Source organism: Penicillium samsonianum, assembly GCF_028829775.1.
Source record: "Penicillium samsonianum strain IBT 33392 chromosome Unknown utg000004l_segment0_segment0, whole genome shotgun sequence".
NCBI lineage: Eukaryota > Fungi > Ascomycota > Eurotiomycetes > Eurotiales > Aspergillaceae > Penicillium > Penicillium samsonianum.
Genome location: NW_026643262.1, coordinates 2,293,475 through 2,313,113, shown reverse-complemented (window position 1 = coordinate 2,313,113; position 19,639 = coordinate 2,293,475). Strand labels below are relative to the sequence as shown.

Sequence of the window (19,639 nt, the reverse complement as noted above, 5' to 3'; positions counted from 1 at the left end):
TGTAGGTCGAAGAAATGGATCACCTTAGCTTTTCAGATCCGGAGGCCGCTCTAGAGTCTCGACATAGCCGTCGTGGAATTTTACGGTCATCGCGAAAGAATAAGATGTCACTATATTTGTCTCATGAACTCTCGCGGACTTAGCAGCTACCGATTGACGCGAATGAGTAGTACTGTACGATCCCGGTCTTCCTCGGTTCCAAAATGACACGAGCGCCATCAGCCAAGGTGGACAAGGCCCTCACCCGGCCTTTGCATCCCCAAGGCAGATTTGGAGCCCCGCTGCGCAGACGCGACTGTCCAGAAAGAGCGTAGGGTGAATGCCTCTAGATTCGCAGTAGTTTGACAATTAACCAACCCACCAGCATACGAGGCGACGGATCCGCAGGTCGGCGTAGCAGGCCAAAGGAGAAAGGAGAAGTGGGCGGGCTAAAAACAGCGAGAAGTTAAGGGGGCGATAGAAGGGACTATATAGAACCTCGCACGGGCATGCAAAGGGACCGGTGGCGCTAAACCGGAAGAGTCAACACTAAAACTAACAACCCAATTCATCGTACCCATCCGATATGGTGTAGTGGCTAACATCGCCGTCTCTCACACGGCAGCCGGGGGTTCGATTCCCCCTATCGGAGACCATCGTGAGATGTCTTTTTGAGCACGGAACCTCATGTACTTATCTTTTTACTCACGAGAAGCATATGTTTCGGGCAGGTTGTTGATATAGGACGCAATCCGCCCCTCCTGTAGTGTGCCCGAAGACATTTACCTCGCATGGCAACCACTGAAGGAATACTAACAAAATCCTAATCCGTGTGCTCCCGTAGTTACTGTTACGTTGTACCCAAACGCGCACATATAATCAATGAACCTTCTAAATCATCTTGCAAACTATACGAGAAACAGACAGATGAGATAATGGCAGAGCAAAGGTGGCACCTAGGATTTTCCTTGTTTGTAATAGTGATCAATTCTGCGAACAGATTGATACTAGGAAAGTAATGACAGTCTCTGATGTAAAAGTATTATTGAACAATTCAACTGCAGTCTGAAAATAAATTTCCGGCCAGCGAAGAGAGAAATTAGGTTAAACAGACTAATTCGATGTTATGAGCGGACAAGCCAACCAACCTTTGCCAGACTTTGCAGACCGAAAGGGGTTAATCCTTTAGGCAGTGCAAACGACATTTTGGCCACTCTATTTTAGATATTAGCCCCTCGCCCCTCTATATTAGATCAAAGTCCAGAGAAGTTTAAGCTTACCGGGATCTGGCCACCATCGCAGCAAAGGAAATTCTTACCCGCAGGGCAGGTGTAGGTTCCACTAACCGGAGCCGGGGCTAATACCCATATTAATAGATATTCTTTTTTCAATATATACTCAGTAATGGCTCACCTGGGGCACAACCCGACCCAACTTTTCGAATGAAGAGTAAGTTGAAGTCGAATGCTTGAGTACAGCAATACACCTGGGTGGGTTTGGAACATGTTCCAGTGAGTGCTCTCGATTCAAGATCTCCAGTTGGATTAGCAGTGGCTACGCCGGTCAGAGCAAGAGCGGTAAGGATATTCTTCATAAGCATGTTGATAGGTGTTAGATATGAAATAAGTATTCAATATAGTATGAGTTAACCAGGAAAGAATGGGAGATATCCTCAACGTTTAAGTAGATAAATTGGCACCTTAACACATTAGCTAGAACCTATCTATTTTCTTACCATTCACTCGATGATCTCAACCGGTGCGTCTAGATCAAGAGATGACACACCTGACAGAATCAATCTGAAGGGTGGCAAACAAAAGAAAACAAGCAAGTGGAGAAAACACAGGCAAAACTTAAATGGATCTAAATTCATCAACCAGTTATCAATGCGATGGGGAGAAATACCTTACAACTTTTACACCATCAGCTGAACATAGATACATTATTTTTGTACAGCTTATAACGTAAACTCTTGCTAGAAAAATAGTATATCCAGAGGAGTACCGATCAAAAAAAAGAAAGTAAAAAAAAGGAAGGGTCGGAAATACTGCAGTAAAACAGCACGCTGGATTGAAAACATTCACTGATAGCCCAATCAAATCCTTTGGGTGATTTAATTGGGGTCATAACCCTGATTCACTGTCGATTTCATACAAGTGCAAAGTATAACCTATGGTTCGTGTAGAGCTAGGTCTAGATCGACAGTTGAATAGTCAAGGAAAGCAAAACGAAGCTTCAATTTTGGTAAAGATTATGTGGTAGGTGATGAAGTTATGATCATTGTCGAGATAACCTCAATTTTCCACCCATGTCATGATCTACCTAGATCCCAGAAAACACGAGGGAGGGCGAAAGGAAGTGATAAAATTATGATGAGGCCAAGCCGAATCAGAAGGTTGCGGAGTTTAGTGGATAGATGTAATTGCACCTGTGGAACCCCCGGGGCCCCACCCCCATAAGTTTATTGAAGAAACGGTGGAGATGGTTCGTCTAAAGAACAGGGTAAAATCCGCTACATCCGCTACCTTAATCTATCAGAATGTCCGCGGAGACCCTTGGACGAGCGTAAGCCATCCATCCTCTGAACCATGTTCAGATAATCAAAAGTTAGTATACTAATTTGGTTCTAGGTGCAAGTAGAGTATAGTCCGTTCAACCTAGACATTAAGAATCCGGCGATCGATCTGCCACCTATTCACCGTTACATACCGAGGTTACCCATACATTGTCATACCGCCACATTTACTGTCATTTTTCGACAAGCCATAATATTACATAATATGGGGGTGGGGCCTCTGGGGTTCGTCCCACAGGTGCAAATTACTTCTATCCACTGAACCCCGTGACCTTCTGATTCGGCTTGGCCTCATCATAATTTTATCACTTCCTTTCGCCCTAGTGTTTTCTGGAATCTAGATATCATGCAGTGGCAGTAATGCAAATGGATAGAGTCAACTCCTAGCTTCTATGACTTAGGTTGCACCCCTTCTAAACATACGAGAGATCATTGCGCACGATCTAGGTCTGGCCACCATCCTCAGATGTTACAGCGAAGTTGCTAGAGAGGAATATGTCATAGCGACAGCCAGTGCGAGCAAACAATTTCCCCAGGATCTCCTCATTGTCACCGTAGCAATCAGCCGAGTCCCAGTGTGCACTTCAACATTCTCGAGCAATGCTAGTATATATATATTTTTCCGGCCGATAATGTCTCTAGAGATTTAGTCTTAAATGACGACAATTTCCAAATACCAGTGTCATTTAGATAGGATAGATGAAGAATGGGTTCTCCATATCAGTCATATCCAACATGGCAATTTCGACTTGCCTGCGTATCATATTTCCATTTTCATCAAGCTCCTCGACTACTCCCAATTCGTGAGCCTTTCTCTCTTCACTGGTCAAGGATGCAGCCCAAGCCTCCCGTTGATCGTTCCTACGTTTCAAGATGAATTGTATAATGAAAAGAATCAATGGTGTCCCCACCCAGCTGACCACAATCATGGAGATCCAGGCACCGTAATAGCGAGGTGCGTCCTTAGGAACCCATATTTGTGGCGAGCAAATGTTTGCAATGGAATAACCAACCATGAACATAACATTTCGGGTGAGCTTCTTTGTGTAGCCGGCTGCAGATGATGTAGTCCAACCCAACGCGATAATGTAGGTATTACCATAGGTGTGGCCTGCTAACAACAGACAAGCCAGCATCCCTAGCTTCTGGTCCCAGTCAATAGCAACCATCCCAATTCCACCTGCAATTGCAGGGATACACCAGAAGAGTCCATGGAGGGCAAGGTTTGAAGGCCACCACCGCAGGGCATAGGCTCCTGCCAGACAAACCAGGACACCGAAACCGCCGCCGGCTGCTGCCACGAGAGTCGAACCCAAACTGTCCACTCCAAGGGCTTTTGTAATGAGGTTCTGTTGTCCGTAGGTGAGATTATTGGACATCATCAAGGTGAAGGCTTGCAGAGTAAATAGCCATGAGATGGGATCGCGGAGCGTCTCCTTAAACTGGCTTTTCTTGAACTGCTTCTGTTCAATGGAGCTTTGACTGGACTCGTGTACTCGTTTGATAGTGTGGATTCTCTCCTCCAGTGACAGGAATTTAGCCTCAGCTGGGTTGTTCGGATACTGAAACCAAACAAGAACAGAAAGAAGTACTGAGACACCCCCGGTAATAATCATGAAGAGCTTCCATGGCAGGATGGCGCTATGACTCCAAAGCAAACCATAGGAGATGAACGCGGCACATATAGGGGCGGCTGCCGATGTCAACCAAAGGAAGGGCTGGAGAAACGACTGTTCGTAACGATTAAAGAACATTCCAATTGTGACTTCCATTGCAGGCACAACGACAGATTCAGCGGCACCGAGCGCCAGTCGCAGAACCACAAGAGCGGCATAAGTTGTGGCAACGCAATGAAGAAGCAGGATGACACCCCACATGAAGACAAGAGCGGCGACAAATTTTCCAAATGGTAGCTTTTGCATAGCATAATGTCCGGGCCATTGTGCAACAATGTAACCTACAGCAGTGTTAGGGAAGGTGGATATAATCGAAGAAACAATCCATGGATACTCTCACGTACCAACGTAGAAGAAAGTTCCTAGATTGTTGTATTGGGCCTTGCTGATGCCTGTCTCTTCGAACAGGCCGAGAATAGCGGCATAACCCAGGGTAGATTTGTCGATCTAGAAAAGTTAGAGGTTGCAGACAAGAGGTTTCAATATCGAGCTCACAAAGAGCAGTAGGTTGATGGCGGAGAGTAGCCCGAAAATACGCCAGTACAATTTGCGTCTTAGCTTTTTCTCCTTCTCCGCCGTCAATGGACCAACAGAGTCTCCATGAAGCTCAAGAATGCGCAGAGTTTCATCAGCGTATTTGGTGTCGATAGCTCTCTCGTTCTTAGGTGATGGACTCTCCGTGGCCGTAGGCTCAGCTTTGAAGGCCAAATCCATCCCTGCGTGCAGCTTGTTTCTTGGCGGCAATGAAAAGAGGCGTGCACCGTCAGCTCAAGTCTTTGAATGAATAGGCACTCAGGAAGTAAGAGTGAATGAGCTGAGTGAGCTATTTTGTATATTTTGGCGTACGCAAAAATTTCATCACGCCATAATTTGCATAAAAAACGTATCAATCTGTTTCTTGGCTCTAGAAATGTGGTTGATTAATACGAGACCTTAAAATTATCGTTGTGAAGACTCCGAGTCACATGAGTCCCCAGTTATGCTCCTCCGGTCATAATCAAATTTCTCCAGTAGCAAGGATTTGACAGGGGGCATGTGAAGCAAGTAGACAAGAATGAGCAACATCCATTGTTTTCTTTTTGCCTCAGGCACTAAACTCTAAATAGGGGCCGGTGTGGGGATCGGCCGAATCCCCCGGGCTGGTTCCCGTCGTCAACCAATGTTGATACTGCGGTGGCCTATATCGGCCTCATCAGGTTCCACATATCCAGAGACCTCCGAATCTTTTCCAGATCCATTCTAGGGCCCCGATAGGTGTATTCAGAATCCTTCCTTCGAGGTACCTCGTTCGACTTCACGATTGGCCGTCCGTCCGAGTGAAGCGCCTCAGGGTCTAGCGATTTTGTCTGCATGATTCGCATGGAGCGAAGCGGACGGAGAGAGAAAGGGGGAGAGATAGTGGAGGGAGGATCTAACTAACTACATGTTCTGTCCCATTGAGACCTAACCCCCTATGGGGCCTGAGGCCACAAAACATACCTAGGTACATCTCTTCAAGACGTCGCTCGCACTCATCCCAACAACACATGACGTGATAGGTAGCAAGACAACCCCCCACAATATCTAATAACACACCATCGTTGCACGAAATGGCATGGTTTGAGCCAACCCAACTTCGTGCATCTACGTCTGACACCAGCCCCAGCCAAGCTTCTTCCTTTCGCCATTTAGCTGGCTATTACGTGCCAGATCTACTTTGGCTGGAAAGAATGGTACTACCATAAACATTCGGAGTTGATTTATCTTGCGATGCAAATTTCAGCTAGGCAAACCTCCAAACACCCCCTACCGGTACAGATATACTGACAGACATCTTTGATTGAATACAATTATTCTGCGATACTTAACCGCATGATTCACCGATACAAAGCTTTCAACTCCGGCAGCGATTATGGAGACCCAGTCATTGCGCGATACTTTCCCCACTTGTAGTGCATAAGAGTTACAGGCTACATGCTTTTGACAAGAATATTATACATATACCTGGGCACCAGATGACGAATTATTTTTGCGTTTCTGCTTACCATGACGCCTTCTACGTCAAGGTCGGAATCCGAATGGTCGGTCTTCCATTCGTCCCACTACTACTTTGGTAGTAACATTCGCCCCTCCGATGTTGAAATCGTTATGCTCCACAAACAAAACGTTACCTGCACTCCAATTGAAATCCTGAGCGTTGTATTGGACAACAGCTCCGGGCATGCGATAAGGAAAGACAAAAGGTGCAGCGCCGTGATATATAGATGGCCGATGCGGTGCGGCTTTTATTTTCCTTCTCAAGCATATAATATAAACCATCCTATCAACCTACGGGAGTCTTGACACTCACCACTTTGCTTTTTCTGCCGTTCTTTTCGCAAGGAACCTTCTCAGACCTTCCTGAGTTCGAGAGGTCTTGACAATTGTTCGCAATGGGTTGGCGGCGATCCTTTAGCAAACGTCCTGCTGCGTTCAGCACTGTGGCCGAAGGCCAGACGGAGCAGATTTCAACTGCTGGCGGGAAGTACATCGGCGAGACAGGAGGCAATGATGCGGCAACAACGTACCAAGACGCATCTGGCGCTCCAGTTGAGAACAACTCTCCGTTGGGATACTCTGTCGGCCCCGTCACAATTACCTTGCTGAACATCACAATGATGATCGGCGCCGGTATTTACTCCACGCGTGAGTGTGACACAACCCATGCATATCCAGAAATACCGGCTAATATGACGAAGCTTCCTCTATCCTGTCCGGTACAGGCTCGGTCGGCGTCAGTCTCATTTATTGGACCCTCGGTTACTTGGTATGTCTCACCCATGATTGGAAAGCAGCATCGACTGATCATTTTTATTCCATCCTAGATATGTCTCACGTCTGGAGCTGTATACCTTGAGTTTACGGCATACTTCCCTAGTCGATCGGGTTCAGAAGTCGTTTTCCTCGAACAAGCTTACCCTAATCCAAAATGGCTTTTTCCAACCACCTTTGCGGTTCAAAGTGTCATTCTTTCGTTTGGAAGTGCCAATGCTACAGGTGAGTGGCTGGTCGCATTTCATTTGTTGCAAGGCATTAATTAACAAACCATCACAGTCATGGCCAAGTATCTTATTGCCATCTCCGGGCACACGGGCACCGACTGGCAAATCAAAGGCACAGCTCTAGCCTGCTATAGTCTTGCTACCTTGAGTAAGTTGCTCTTAATGCATCACTTTGTTTGAACCTAGGATGCTGACAACCTGCAGCATTGGTGTTCAACACGAAATACGCATATTGGTTCTCAAATGCTGTTGGGATTGTGAAGATTTGCACTCTTCTCTTCGTTATAGTCACTGGCTTCGTTGTTTTAGGGGGCAAGACCAAGGTTGAGAACCCTACGGCAAATTTCCAAGACGCGTGGTCAGGTAGCTCTACAGCTTCTGCATACGGATTTACTACCGCCTTGTACCGTATCATTTTCTCCTATGGAGGTTATAATAATGCCTTCAATGTTGCCAACGAGGTCAAGGTATGGCGGATTGGGATTCATGTGGCACGGGGCTGAGACTGACATTTCTGTTGATAGAATCCCGTCAGGTCACTCAAAATCTACGCCACCACTGCTCTAACGACGGTTTATGTGTTATACATGTTTGCTAACATAGCGTTCTTTGCTGCTGGTTAGTTACCAATACCCCATCCTATGCTAGGATCACCACACTAATTTTATATGATTTCACAGTCCCCAAGGAGGAGATAGAGAGCTCTGACCTAACGACTGCAAGTCTATTTTTTAAGAAGGTCTTCGGCGACAGCGGTGCAGTTCGGGGCCTCAACTTCCTCATTGCCTTGGCTTCCTTCGGTAACATGATAGCCGTGATTATTGGCCTATCTCGGCGGATTAGAGAATGTGGCCGACAGGGAGTTCTACCTTGGACGACTTTCTGGGTCTCGACTAAGCCCTTCGGCACGACCTTAGGCCCATACGCCGTTATTTGGTTTCTGACCGCGCTGATGATCCTAGCTGTCCCTGCTGGAGACGCTTTCACTTTTGGTATGTTTTCCTTTCTCTTTTCCCCCGTCAGAAGCCGGCCGCGCGTTCTTGCAATGCTAATATTGAATAGTCAACGATTTGAACATCATCCCTTCTGCTGCCTTTAACCTTGCAATGGCCCTTGGTATCTACGTTGTTCGCTGGCGTCGAAGTAAAGCCAATCTCCCCGAACCCGAATTCAAGGCCTGGAATTTCGTGATTCTCTTCAATATTCTCATCCAGCTCTACCTGCTTGTCATGCCCTGGTATCCACCCATCGGTGGCCAGTATGCTGGTGATGTCAGCTTCTGGTATGCAACGTATGCCGTGACGGGAATTGGAATGTAAGTCAACGAAACTTCGCCTACGCGTCTTTACTGCTACTAGTCTACTCTTACTGACGAAAATACCTAGTCTTCTTGCTTGTGCCACCTATTACTACGTCTGGGCCTTCCTTATTCCCAAATGGAGGGGCTACAAACTGCGACAGGAACTTCTCAGCCTAGACGGCGGGGTTCAAAGCAACCGGCTTAAAAAGGTCCCTAACTCCGAGGTCGCGGAATGGGATGCGATGCATGATGCGGCTGGCCGTCTCATCGAGTCCCCGGTTCACGTTCAGATTCGGCCAAAAGACAGCGATGAGACGCTCTAGGAGTGCTGGAGGATTCTATCGGTAGCTTCTGCCTATTGACTTGTTGGGTTGCTTGCATGTTTATAGGATTATGAGCGGAGAGGGAGACCTATATAAATACTCCGACCCTACTGGTTGCTTCCCTCCTTTCTCTTTCCCCTTCTCCTTAGGATAGAGCGATCCTGGCCAATGTAGTAGTATAAATAAAATGGGTTACAACGAGGCGAAAATCTACGCTTCAAAGGGTTTAGTTGATAGAGACTTTTCTCGAAACGAAGCGGCATATACTCCTGCACCAACCTCTCTAGACACAAACCCGACCTAACCCGGTAACTCTGAAATTATTTACGGAGGAGTATATTATAACAACAACGAAAGATCTTCTATTATATAAGTCTGCCTATCTGAACTTTATTATTTTCACTTGGAGACAGGAGGGAGAAACCCCTCTCTCCCTCCAAATCAAGACATCTTGAATAGAAGACAAAGCTATTAATTCCTATTATAATCTATTCCAATGTCTTCTAATGTCTTCAAGTTTATTAGGATAGACTTGAAAATTAAATGTGACAATGATCACAATGGTAATAGTAAGGGGCGTATTATCTTCCACGGCGTGTTAAGAGACATAGATGATCTACCGACATATCTGTGTAGCCTCCCTAACTGCAGCCTCAGCCAGGGATCGATACTCGGCGCAGTCCTTCAAAAGTCCCTCGATCCCTTCATTGGGTGTCCCAAGGACCAAGGATGACACAAATGCTTCCACTTGCATGATAAGCCTGATGTGATATGTGCGCGAGGTGTCCCATGGATTCCGAACAATGGTAGAGGACAGTGTTTTGGATGCGAGAATAGGATAATAGATCATGATCCTTGCTTATATTAGCCACAGAACAAGGAAGCAAAAGAACAGATGTGTTTAATCTGAGGTATCACGTACCCTATGACGATGATATTAGATTTCGGGATATATTTGGTCAGGTTAATCGACGCTGTTGCAGCTTTCGTGCACAGAGATTCCGATGTGAATACAACTGGGCTGGGTAGAGTGTAGACACTGTTCCTTTCGACTAGATCCATACCTAGCCTGGACCCCCGGGCCGCAGTTACCCGATGGATAGCGATCAGACAGTTGAAGTATGATAAATGCATAAAAAGAAGGACCGTAGCTATCGGTGACTGTGGAAAAGCGGCGGGTCGAAATTCGGTGGGAACACTATCCTTCCACTGTTGGAGCTTTTCGTTCAACATCGCAACCGTGGCGGCGACTTCAACAAGCGGGCGATCTGCTGCTGCGACCGAATAGAGGTGTTTGTGTACTTGGCTCTTGATTAAGGCCAGTTCACAGGTCGATCTGAACGCGTTGAAGGTCCCTTGTTGGTCTGTTGTTGACATGATTCCTATGTTATCCAGTGGAACTTCCATTGGTAATAAGACATCCATATCATCGTCGTGTTGCGCTAGTGGAATACCAGCCCGGAGGGATATCCTAGGGCAGGTCAGTCTGGGCTTGAGATGTCAATATTATCATGTTTCCTACTCTTTGTCAAAACAGTATGCAATCCAAAAGATCCGCCTCCGTTGTTCTAGTTCTTCAGGACACAGTCCAGACCCATTCTCACTTCGTTCCAATCGAATCTGATGGCATATTTGCATAACGGAGGAAATTAAATACCCACAAGGCTGGCTGCTCACTGTCCCCAATAGAAAGACGATCTATAAAGAAAGTACTGTTAGTCAGATTTCCCCTCAAGGCAGTTGATCGCCTTACCATCCCTAAGAGCGCTTGTACGGTCCATAGATCTGGTAACCCGAAGCAGAGCTCATTCAAAACGCCCAAGGCATTCTTCATGAACAACCAGCTCTTCTGATGGTAAATCTGCACAAGAGAGCTATTCTCTATGCGCAGCATATACCCTATCGCTAAAACAACATTGAGGCTCGCCCAACGACCGGGGAAATTGAATATGCTCTGTAAGTTGTCGTCATCGCAAAGTGACAATAGCGCCGACGGTCGAAATATGGGACACATTGAGTTGAACTGCTGCAAATAGTCATCGACCAACGATGCGATCTCATCTTTCGGGGGCAATGGACAGAAAGGTTTGTCGGGCAATAAACCCTCAAGTAGGCCTCGATTGGTTCCATGGGGGATACCTAATGAAAAGAAGGATTCTAAATTGTCAACGGATGCCCCTTCCATTTTATCAGTTATCCATTTTGTTCCTTCAGGAGATAGGGCTGAGAAGCCTATACGGACCAATAATCAGCGTTTATCAGCCATGAAATCGGCTATGGTTCTCACCAGGGTTTGGTGTATCCGTGAAACACCTTGGAACATTGAAGCAGGGCAGATGCTCCGGAATTACAGTGCGGATTTCATCCAAGCCTGGGTTGACTAGCGTATGGTATAACTTCTGCGTAGCAGCAGAGTGGTCTTGTTCAGCGTCCACGAGTATTGGTTCCGAATTCCAAATACCCGCGTCTGCTATTAGATCGTCATTTTCAGCTGCACTCGACGATAGGAATTCACCTGACTGCTCAAGCTGCTCGATAAAGAATGACCCGTTCACGTCGTCACCCAGGTCAAGCCCAATGTTCTGAAAATGAGCCTCCATGCGCTGGATATTTGTCTCCAGGCGATCGATCATACTCAGGCTGTTCGATTGTTATTCATTACTGACGAATTATAATATCGACTGTGGTGTCGTACTTCTGCAAGTGCCTTTGCCGCCTATAATCAACCAGAGAACAAGGAACGTTGGCTTTGCTGCAGTACGAGCATTTAGACTTGGTGGTAATCTCGCATTTTATTTTCCTGTGTCGACAAGTGTCGCATGCCTAATGATATTATTAGTACATGACTTTATTTGTGTTTGTGGAGTCCAACTTTTCTCTTCCGCTGTCTTTTCCTTGGGTGTCCGTTTTCTGGCCTTGGGAGTTGGGATAAATGGCGCAATGCAGAGTTGCCGCGGGCTTGGCTATCGAGCACTCCATTCATTTTGAATGTTCGCGAGTTGTAACAAGTAATATGGGAGTTGTTCTCCGAGATTGGAGGCACAACGTTGAAACCCTTGGTGTGTATTCACAAACACAAATCCACAGGTGGTATGTCTGAAGAGAGATGCGAAGCATCAGAATGGAAAACAAAGCGAGCGGTCACATAATTGTGACTAAGCACTCACCTACACCCTTTCCCGGTGTAGGTGAGCCCACACCTATTAACAAACCCATACCTGTTAACAAAAAAATCAACATTTCAATTTTAAACCTATTTTTCAGCCACCATACCATCTGGATCTACATATCTAAATAGCTCACTATTAACATCAAGATAATCTCTATCCCCTGATGCCTCTTCTTTTTCTTTGAGAGCCTGATTCGCGCGATGCCAGTAGTCTCGAATCCTTGCGTTCCCAGCCTCATGCCGAATATCCAATTTAGATTCCTTCGTACATCGCCGATACACCTTCGAATTGCCTGCAATTGATGATAATGGACTCTTAGCAGCACCTTTTACCATGCGCTTAGATTTTTTGATAGGAATTTTGTGGCTTTGCATCCTTTTTATCGTTTGTTTTGCAAGTGCTAGGTCTTGGATAGCCTGCTTACCACCACGAATTGCACGGTCTATATGCTTTTGAAGCTTTGGAAGGTCTGGTTCATCGTTCTCGAGTATCAATTGAACCTTATTCTCAACCTTTGAGAATCTTTGATCTGAATTAGGCGGCGAATTCGTTGCCGAACTGGGAAATTCACGGTCTGGTGACGGCGTATGACCATATATCTCAAGGACTGGTTCATCTTCCCAGCCAGGATCAATTTGATCACAAACAATATGTAAATCATAAGGCCAAAGACCTGTATCTCGAAATGATGATTTAATAGTCTGTGCCTTAAAGGTGTCTTTGCGAACTGTTTTGATCATTCGAAGAAAATGTCGTTTATCATCAACATCTCCACCCCATCGTACAATCTCATTGTTCTTTTTTCGGAATTTTTGTTTAAGAACTGAGAATGGCTTGCCATCAAGAGGCTGGCATCGATGTGTTAACTTTGGTATAAACCACCAAGGTATAATGTTGAAGCTTTGGCAAATATGTTCGAATTCCGGGGTTCCATGAGACCCATGATTATCCATAACCAAAATCCTAGGTCTGCCTTTAGCGACTCGCTTTTTAGTGGCATAATGGAAATCTAATAGCCATTGAATAGCAGTTTTATCATCCGTCCAGCCTTTAGCAGTTGGTTTAATAACCCTATAGTTGGTAGGATCATCATCGCCATCGAACCAATCTTCCATTTGTTCGGAACCACGCATTAAAAACCATGGATGCATAACCCAGCCATCGGCAGAGATGCATTCAATGCCGGTAATATTCTGGCCTATTCCACCGGTCGCAATAGTCTCATATTTACGGGTGGAAGCAACATTTTCCTTGGTTCCAATACCAAGCTGAAAGCCAGTCTCATCCCAGTTGTATAGTTCATGGGCCTGGATTTTATTCTTTTTAAGAAACTGGCCAAAAACCTGGTACCAATGAACTAAATCACTGTGTAATTCAGCTTCAATCCTTGCTTTTTCCATTGGTTTTTGTGTGCGTAGAGTAATATGGGGTGGTAGGCGTTGAATGAATTGATAGCCGTACATTTTGCCAACCTGCCGGTCGGAACCACAATGTTGTAAAAGACGATTCGCAGCACCCTCAATATCGATAGCAGTTGGCGGTGTATATACTGAATTAAGGTGCTCAATCCAGCGAATAAGAGAGGCCTCTTGTGAGGAATTTAGGGCCTTTTTGGTAGCTGCACGGCCTTTTCCATTTGTTCTACCGTCCTTTCGGTTTCGAAGCTTCCACTTTGAGACGCCAAAATGAGAGGCTGCGGCCTGAATACTAGTAAATTGGCCTGATTTATAGGATTCGAGGGCATTTGAGAGAAGAATCTCTTCTTTTTCGGAGGAATTCGGCATGGTTTTGATGGTAAAAAATAGGTTTAAAATTGAAATGTTGATTTTTTTGTTAACAGGTATGGGTTTGTTAATAGGTGTGGGCTCACCTACACCGGGAAAGGGTGTAGGTGAGTGCTTAGTCACAATTAACTGCATAAGATTATGGTGGCAAACCGTGCAAATTGTGCAAAGTATGCAAATTGTGGAACGCTTCCCCAGATAAAGTGTGCTCTGACCCAAGGTTGTCCACGGGTTACGGGAATGACTAAGCTGATTCGGGATCGCTTAGATCCGATACCCCGATATCAAGTCCCTATGTATTCCTATTCCAGCATGTATTCACGCACGCGATGTTTGGGATCCATTGCAGACAAGGCAGCATTTGTTAGGTAGAGCCTGACCAATACATAGTTATTTTTTATCACTTTCTCAACCTCAAGTGCTGTTTAGGTGTAGTCCTGGCATGATCTTAGTAGTAGAATCCATCGGATGCCGGATGTTCTTTAGTCGGTAAATACCGCGTATTGAGACGTATTGAGACGATATGCCAAGGCCGGGGCCCTAACCCGAGACTCACTTTCGACTTTTCGACTCTCTCCACCTAGACCTCTAAAGGGTTCTTGTTCGGAAAAAAAAATTGGGGCATCATAAAAATGAGCCCCGTTTCGGGATGCGGAAGTACGAGAGCAAACTGCAATAGCCCGGACACATGCCTGGCTATCGGATTTAATTATCCAGGGTCTAACCTATGTCGGTACTCCGGAGGTTCTTCTATCACAGCTACATATCTGTTCACAAAAGATGATTACTCCTAACCTGGCCGGATCTGTCGGCATGCCAATTGATTCTTGGTTTGTTCGCTGGTGTCATTTTGTCTGTGGATTTGGAGATAAACTTATATATGCCGAGCTCCCAGACTGCTTGCGGTCTGCTATGGTTGACTAGGACACAGATTCTTTTGTCGACAGCTTTCTCGACCTCTTATCAATTAAATTTTTTCACATTTTTATATTTAGTTTCAGTGTTGTGTTTATTTTGTTGCTGTCGTGTCATTCTGTTCCCTCTAGCGCAAGCACCCAGCGATACAACAATCCTACCTAAGTCTATGTCACCCTAGACTTAAAAGGTTGATATCGAAACCAAGATGTCGCTCTTGGGGACATTCAACCCGAATCCCGCTCGATCCCAGTCCGTGGTCAGCCACAATTCAACGCAGCTCCCGGCTGAGCACGATCTTGACATGGTTCCCGATCCAGAAAAGAATGACGATGAAGACACTGCGCAGGAGGAGGAAGAAAATAGAGAGGTGCTGGTTGGCCGACTAGCACGACAACTCACCCGTCAATCTACTCGATTCTCTGCGAACGGTCCATTGGACAATCCGTTCACTAATGGAGACTCCGACTCCTCGCTCAATCCCAATAGTCCCAAGTTCAAGGTGCGGGACTGGATGAAGATGTTGCTGGCTATCCGGTCTCGCAGTCCCGACAAATACCCAGATCGGACTGCTGGTATTTCGTTCAAGAATTTGAGCGTCCACGGATTTGGTTCTCCCACTGATTATCAGAAGGACGTCCTGAACTCGATCCTGGAGCTTGGGACCATGGTCCGCCGACTGCTTGGCCTGAAGCTCCAAAGAATTCAGATTCTTCGTGATTTCGATGGTCTCGTCAAGAGCGGAGAAACATTGGTCGTCCTGGGAAAGCCAGGTAGTGGTTGTTCCACTTTACTCAAGACCATTGCCGGCGAAATGAATGGCATTGAGATGTCGGAGGAGTCGGTTCTCAACTATCAGGGTAAGTCTATTGCTACACCATGCTATATAGCTTTGCTTTGCTGGAGAAGTTCTGACACATACCAATGGATTTAGGTATCTCTGCAAAGGACATGCAAAATTCCTTCAAAGGCGAGGCAATCTACGCAGCAGAGACCGATGTCCACTTCCCCCAACTCTCCGTCGGCGATACACTCATGTTCGCGGCATTGGCGAGAGCCCCCGAAACCGCCTTGAGGGGGTGGAAACCAAGCAATACGCCGAACATATGAGAGATGTGGTCATGGCCATGCTTGGCCTTTCCCATACGATCAACACCCGGGTTGGGAATGACTTCATCCGCGGTGTCAGTGGAGGCGAGAGGAAACGCGTTAGTATTGCAGAAGCTACTCTCAGTCAGAGCCCCCTGCAGTGCTGGGACAATAGTACGAGAGGCCTTGATAGCGCAAATGCGCTTGAATTTTGCCGAAATCTTGCTCTTATGAGTAAATATTCTGGAACAACAGCGTGTGTTGCCATCTACCAAGCATCACAGAATGCTTATGATGTTTTTGACAAGGTCACCTTGCTTTATGAAGGAAGGCAGATCTACTTCGGACCAGCCACCGAGGCCAGGAAATACTTTGAAGATATGGGCTATGAGTGCCCAGATCGTCAAACCACGGCAGACTTTTTAACGTCGATCACCAGCTCTTCGGAACGCGTGGTCCGGAGTGGGTTTGAGAACCGTGCTATTCCTCGCACTCCTGACGAATTCGCGGCAGCATGGAAGAGAAGCGACGCGCGTGCCAAACTTCTCATTGAAATCGAGGAGTACGAGAGAAATTATCCTATCAAAGGTAGCTCATACGATGCATTTGTCGATGCCCGTAGGGCCATCCAAGACAAGCACCAGAGGGTGAAATCGCCATACACTATATCGGTACGGAAACAAATTTCCCTCTGTGTGACCCGTGGCTTTCAGCGCCTTCGTGGAGACTATAGCTTAACAGCGACAGCTTTGGTTGGAAACTTCATAATGGCTCTGATAATTGGCTCGGTCTTTGTGAACCTGCCCAAGGATACCTCCAGCTTCTACTCTCGGGGAGCTCTTTTGTTTTTTGCCGTTCTCCTGAATGCTTTCTCCAGCGCACTGGAAATCTTGACCCTGTACGCCCAACGTCCAATTGTTGAGAAGCAAGCCAGATATGCCTTCTACCACCCCTTCGCCGAGGCACTTGCATCGATGCTGTGCGATACACCGTACAAACTGATCAACTCATTCACCTTCAATATACCATTGTACTTTATGACCGACCTACGTCGCGAGGCCGGGGCGTTCTTTACATTTTGGCTATTTTCGATTATCACCACGTTCACAATGTCAATGATATTCAGAACAATTGCGGCATCTTCCCGATCCCTCTCACAGGCATTGGTCCCAGCTGCCATTTTGATCTTGGGTATGGTGATCTATACTGGATTCGTTATCCCCACGCGCAATATGCTTGGGTGGTCCCGCTGGATGAACTATATCAATCCCGTTGCCTACGCGTTTGAAAGTTTTATGGTCAATGAATTCCAGAATCGTTATTTCGAATGCGCTGCTGTTGTTCCATCTGGTGGTGAATACGACAATGTCTCAATGGACCATCGCATCTGCTCGACTGTTGGTGCTCAGTCAGGGTCCACCAATGTGTCCGGATCACTGTATCTCAGCCAGAGCTTCGGGTATCTTAAGGGACATTTGTGGAGAAACTTTGGAATCCTCATCGCCTTCCTAATATTCTTCATGTTCACCTATCTGCTTGGTACTGAGTACATTTCCGAGAAAAAGTCGAAAGGCGAAGTGCTTCTATTCCGCCGTGGCCATCAGCCGAAACATGCCTCTGGGCAGAGTGACTTAGAGACATCTTCCCAACCTTCTGCGATCGCCAAGACAGACGATTCTCCTCCCCAAGCAACCGCCATTCAGCGACAAACTGCGATATTCCATTGGCAGGATGTCTGTTACGATATCAAAATTAAAGGAGAACCTAGAAGGATCTTGGACAATGTCGACGGCTGGGTAAAACCGGGTACCTGTACGGCATTGATGGGTGTCTCTGGAGCTGGAAAGACGACCTTGCTTGACGTGCTCGCAACGCGAGTTACCATGGGTGTTGTCACTGGTGAGATGCTCGTTGACGGACACCCCACAGATCAATCCTTCCAGCGAAAGACTGGGTATGTTCAACAGCAGGACTTGCACTTGTCTACGTCGACAGTCCGGGAAGCCCTAGTGTTTAGTGCCTTGCTGCGCCAACCCGCCACCGTCAGTCGGCAGGAAAAGCTGGATTATGCCGACGAAGTCATCAAGCTCCTTGGTATGGAGGCGTATGCTGACGCCGTTGTTGGTGTTCCGGGCGAGGGATTGAATGTTGAACAGCGCAAAAGACTGACGATCGGTGTGGAACTTGCCGCGAAGCCCCAGCTCCTACTCTTCCTTGATGAACCTACGAGTGGCCTAGATTCTCAGACTTCTTGGTCCATTCTCGACCTCATCGACACGCTAACTAAGCACGGACAAGCAATTCTCTGCACTATCCATCAACCTTCAGCCATGTTGTTTCAGCGATTTGACCGTCTTCTCTTCTTGGCCAAAGGGGGTAGAACGATATACTTTGGTGAAATTGGTGAAAACTCATCCACTTTGTCAAACTATTTCCAACGCAACGGCGCCCACCATCTGACTCCCGGGGAAAACCCCGCTGAATGGATGTTGGATGTCATTGGTGCAGCGCCGGGCACACACAGCGAGATTGAGTGGCCGATGGTATGGCGGAACAGTCCCGAGTATGGCAAGGTTAAGGAGCACCTCTCCGAGCTGAAGTCCACCTTATCTTCAAAGTCACAAGCTGATACTTCGCCTAACGCATTCCGTGAATTTGCCGCGCCTTTCCATGTCCAACTATGGGAGTGTCTCCTGCGTGTCTTTGCACAGTACTTTCGAACCCCGACTTATATATGGTCGAAAGCTGCCCTTTGCATTCTCACGTCGCTCTATATTGGATTCTCATTTTTCCACGCCCAGAATTCAATTCAAGGCCTCCAAAACCAGATGTTCAGTGTTTTCATGTTGATGACGATTTTCGGTAACCTAGTGCAACAGATCATGCCAAACTTCGTTACCCAACGCTCTCTTTACGAGGTGCGAGAGCGGCCATCCAAGGCATACAGTTGGAAGGCGTTTATGATGTCGAATATTCTGGTGGAATTGCCTTGGAATACACTCATGGCTGTGTTTATCTTCTTCTGTTGGTATTATCCAATTGGTCTGTACAGAAACGCAGAGCCCGACAACGCAGTGAGCGAACGAGGGGCCCTCATGTTCCTATTGATCTGGACATTCTTGTTATTTACGTCAACCTTCGCACACATGGTGATTGCAGGAATTGAACTGGCTGAGACTGGTGGCAATATTGCGACGATGTTGTTCTCCCTCTGCTTGATCTTCTGCGGCGTTCTTTCAACCAAGGAGGCCTTGCCTGGGTTTTGGATATTCATGTACCGCGTTTCACCGTTTACCTACTTGGTGTCAGCGATGCTTTCCACGGGTGTTTCAGGTGCTGACGCAGTCTGCGAGGCAGTCGAGTTCCTGAAGTTTAACCCCCAGCCAACCAAACTTGCCAGGACTATATGGACCCTTTTATCAAAATGGCCGGGACCGGGTATCTGAAAGATCCCCTGGCTAGCACCGACTGCGCGTTCTGCACGGTCAGCAAAACCAATACGTACCTCTTGCGAATCTCCAGCGATTTCGCTGACGCTTGGCGGAACTTCGGTCTGATGTGGGTGTACATCGTGGCCAACATTTTCGGCGCTGTGTTTATCTACTGGCTCGCTCGTGTGCCAAAGGGGAAGAAGACAACAGGTAGTACCTAGGGGGGAGGGGGTGGGTTGTCGACGCACCCTCTCTAGTCCCTGGGCCTATCTTCCCTCTGTGGGTTCGATATTTATCCCTTTTTTGGTTCCCTTGTACAGGATCGTCTTGATCCGCTCTTTCTATTTTCTTCTTTTTCGTTCTTTTTACATTCACTT

The 19,639-nt window shown here is 46.7% G+C and overlaps 6 protein-coding genes across 6 annotated transcripts; 1 reads left to right on the top strand and 5 right to left on the bottom strand.

Moving 5' to 3' along the window:
• Positions 1-1,164: 1,164 nt before the first annotated feature.
• Positions 1,165-1,579, bottom strand: N7471_007812 (uncharacterized protein; the record flags this gene model as incomplete). The annotated part of the gene is made up of 3 exons (XM_057280531.1): positions 1,165-1,194; positions 1,260-1,336; positions 1,393-1,579. The coding sequence occupies 3 exons, from the start codon at positions 1,577-1,579 to the stop codon at positions 1,165-1,167; spliced, it is 294 nt and encodes a 97-aa protein (XP_057134791.1).
• A 1,661-nt stretch (positions 1,580-3,240) lies between these two features.
• N7471_007811 (uncharacterized protein) lies at positions 3,241-4,944 on the bottom strand (the record flags this gene model as incomplete). The annotated part of the gene is made up of 3 exons (XM_057280530.1): positions 3,241-4,511; positions 4,575-4,677; positions 4,726-4,944. The coding sequence occupies 3 exons, from the start codon at positions 4,942-4,944 to the stop codon at positions 3,241-3,243; spliced, it is 1,593 nt and encodes a 530-aa protein (XP_057134790.1).
• Positions 4,945-6,641: 1,697 nt separating this feature from the next.
• Positions 6,642-8,873, top strand: N7471_007810 (uncharacterized protein; the record flags this gene model as incomplete). Its single annotated transcript, XM_057280529.1, has 9 exons — positions 6,642-6,894; positions 6,948-7,015; positions 7,074-7,245; positions 7,303-7,398; positions 7,455-7,717; positions 7,775-7,868; positions 7,931-8,242; positions 8,313-8,565; positions 8,636-8,873. The coding sequence occupies 9 exons, from the start codon at positions 6,642-6,644 to the stop codon at positions 8,871-8,873; spliced, it is 1,749 nt and encodes a 582-aa protein (XP_057134789.1).
• Positions 8,874-9,458: 585 nt separating this feature from the next.
• On the bottom strand, positions 9,459-11,058 carry N7471_007809 (fungal specific transcription factor domain-containing protein; the record flags this gene model as incomplete). The annotated part of the gene is made up of 4 exons (XM_057280528.1): positions 9,459-9,727; positions 9,796-10,344; positions 10,396-10,571; positions 10,627-11,058. The coding sequence occupies 4 exons, from the start codon at positions 11,056-11,058 to the stop codon at positions 9,490-9,492; spliced, it is 1,395 nt and encodes a 464-aa protein (XP_057134788.1). The 3' UTR covers positions 9,459-9,489.
• A 73-nt stretch (positions 11,059-11,131) lies between these two features.
• On the bottom strand, positions 11,132-11,506 carry N7471_007808 (uncharacterized protein; the record flags this gene model as incomplete). The annotated part of the gene is made up of 1 exon (XM_057280527.1): positions 11,132-11,506. One exon carries the CDS (start codon positions 11,504-11,506, stop codon positions 11,132-11,134), a length of 375 nt encoding a protein of 124 aa, XP_057134787.1.
• A 25-nt stretch (positions 11,507-11,531) lies between these two features.
• N7471_007807 (Zn(II)2Cys6 transcription factor domain-containing protein) lies at positions 11,532-11,979 on the bottom strand (the record flags this gene model as incomplete). The annotated part of the gene is made up of 2 exons (XM_057280526.1): positions 11,746-11,979; positions 11,532-11,696 (listed from the first exon to the last, which is right to left on the bottom strand). Exons 1-2 carry the CDS (start codon positions 11,854-11,856, stop codon positions 11,532-11,534), a joined length of 276 nt encoding a protein of 91 aa, XP_057134786.1. The 5' UTR covers positions 11,857-11,979.
• Positions 11,980-19,639: the final 7,660 nt, after the last annotated feature.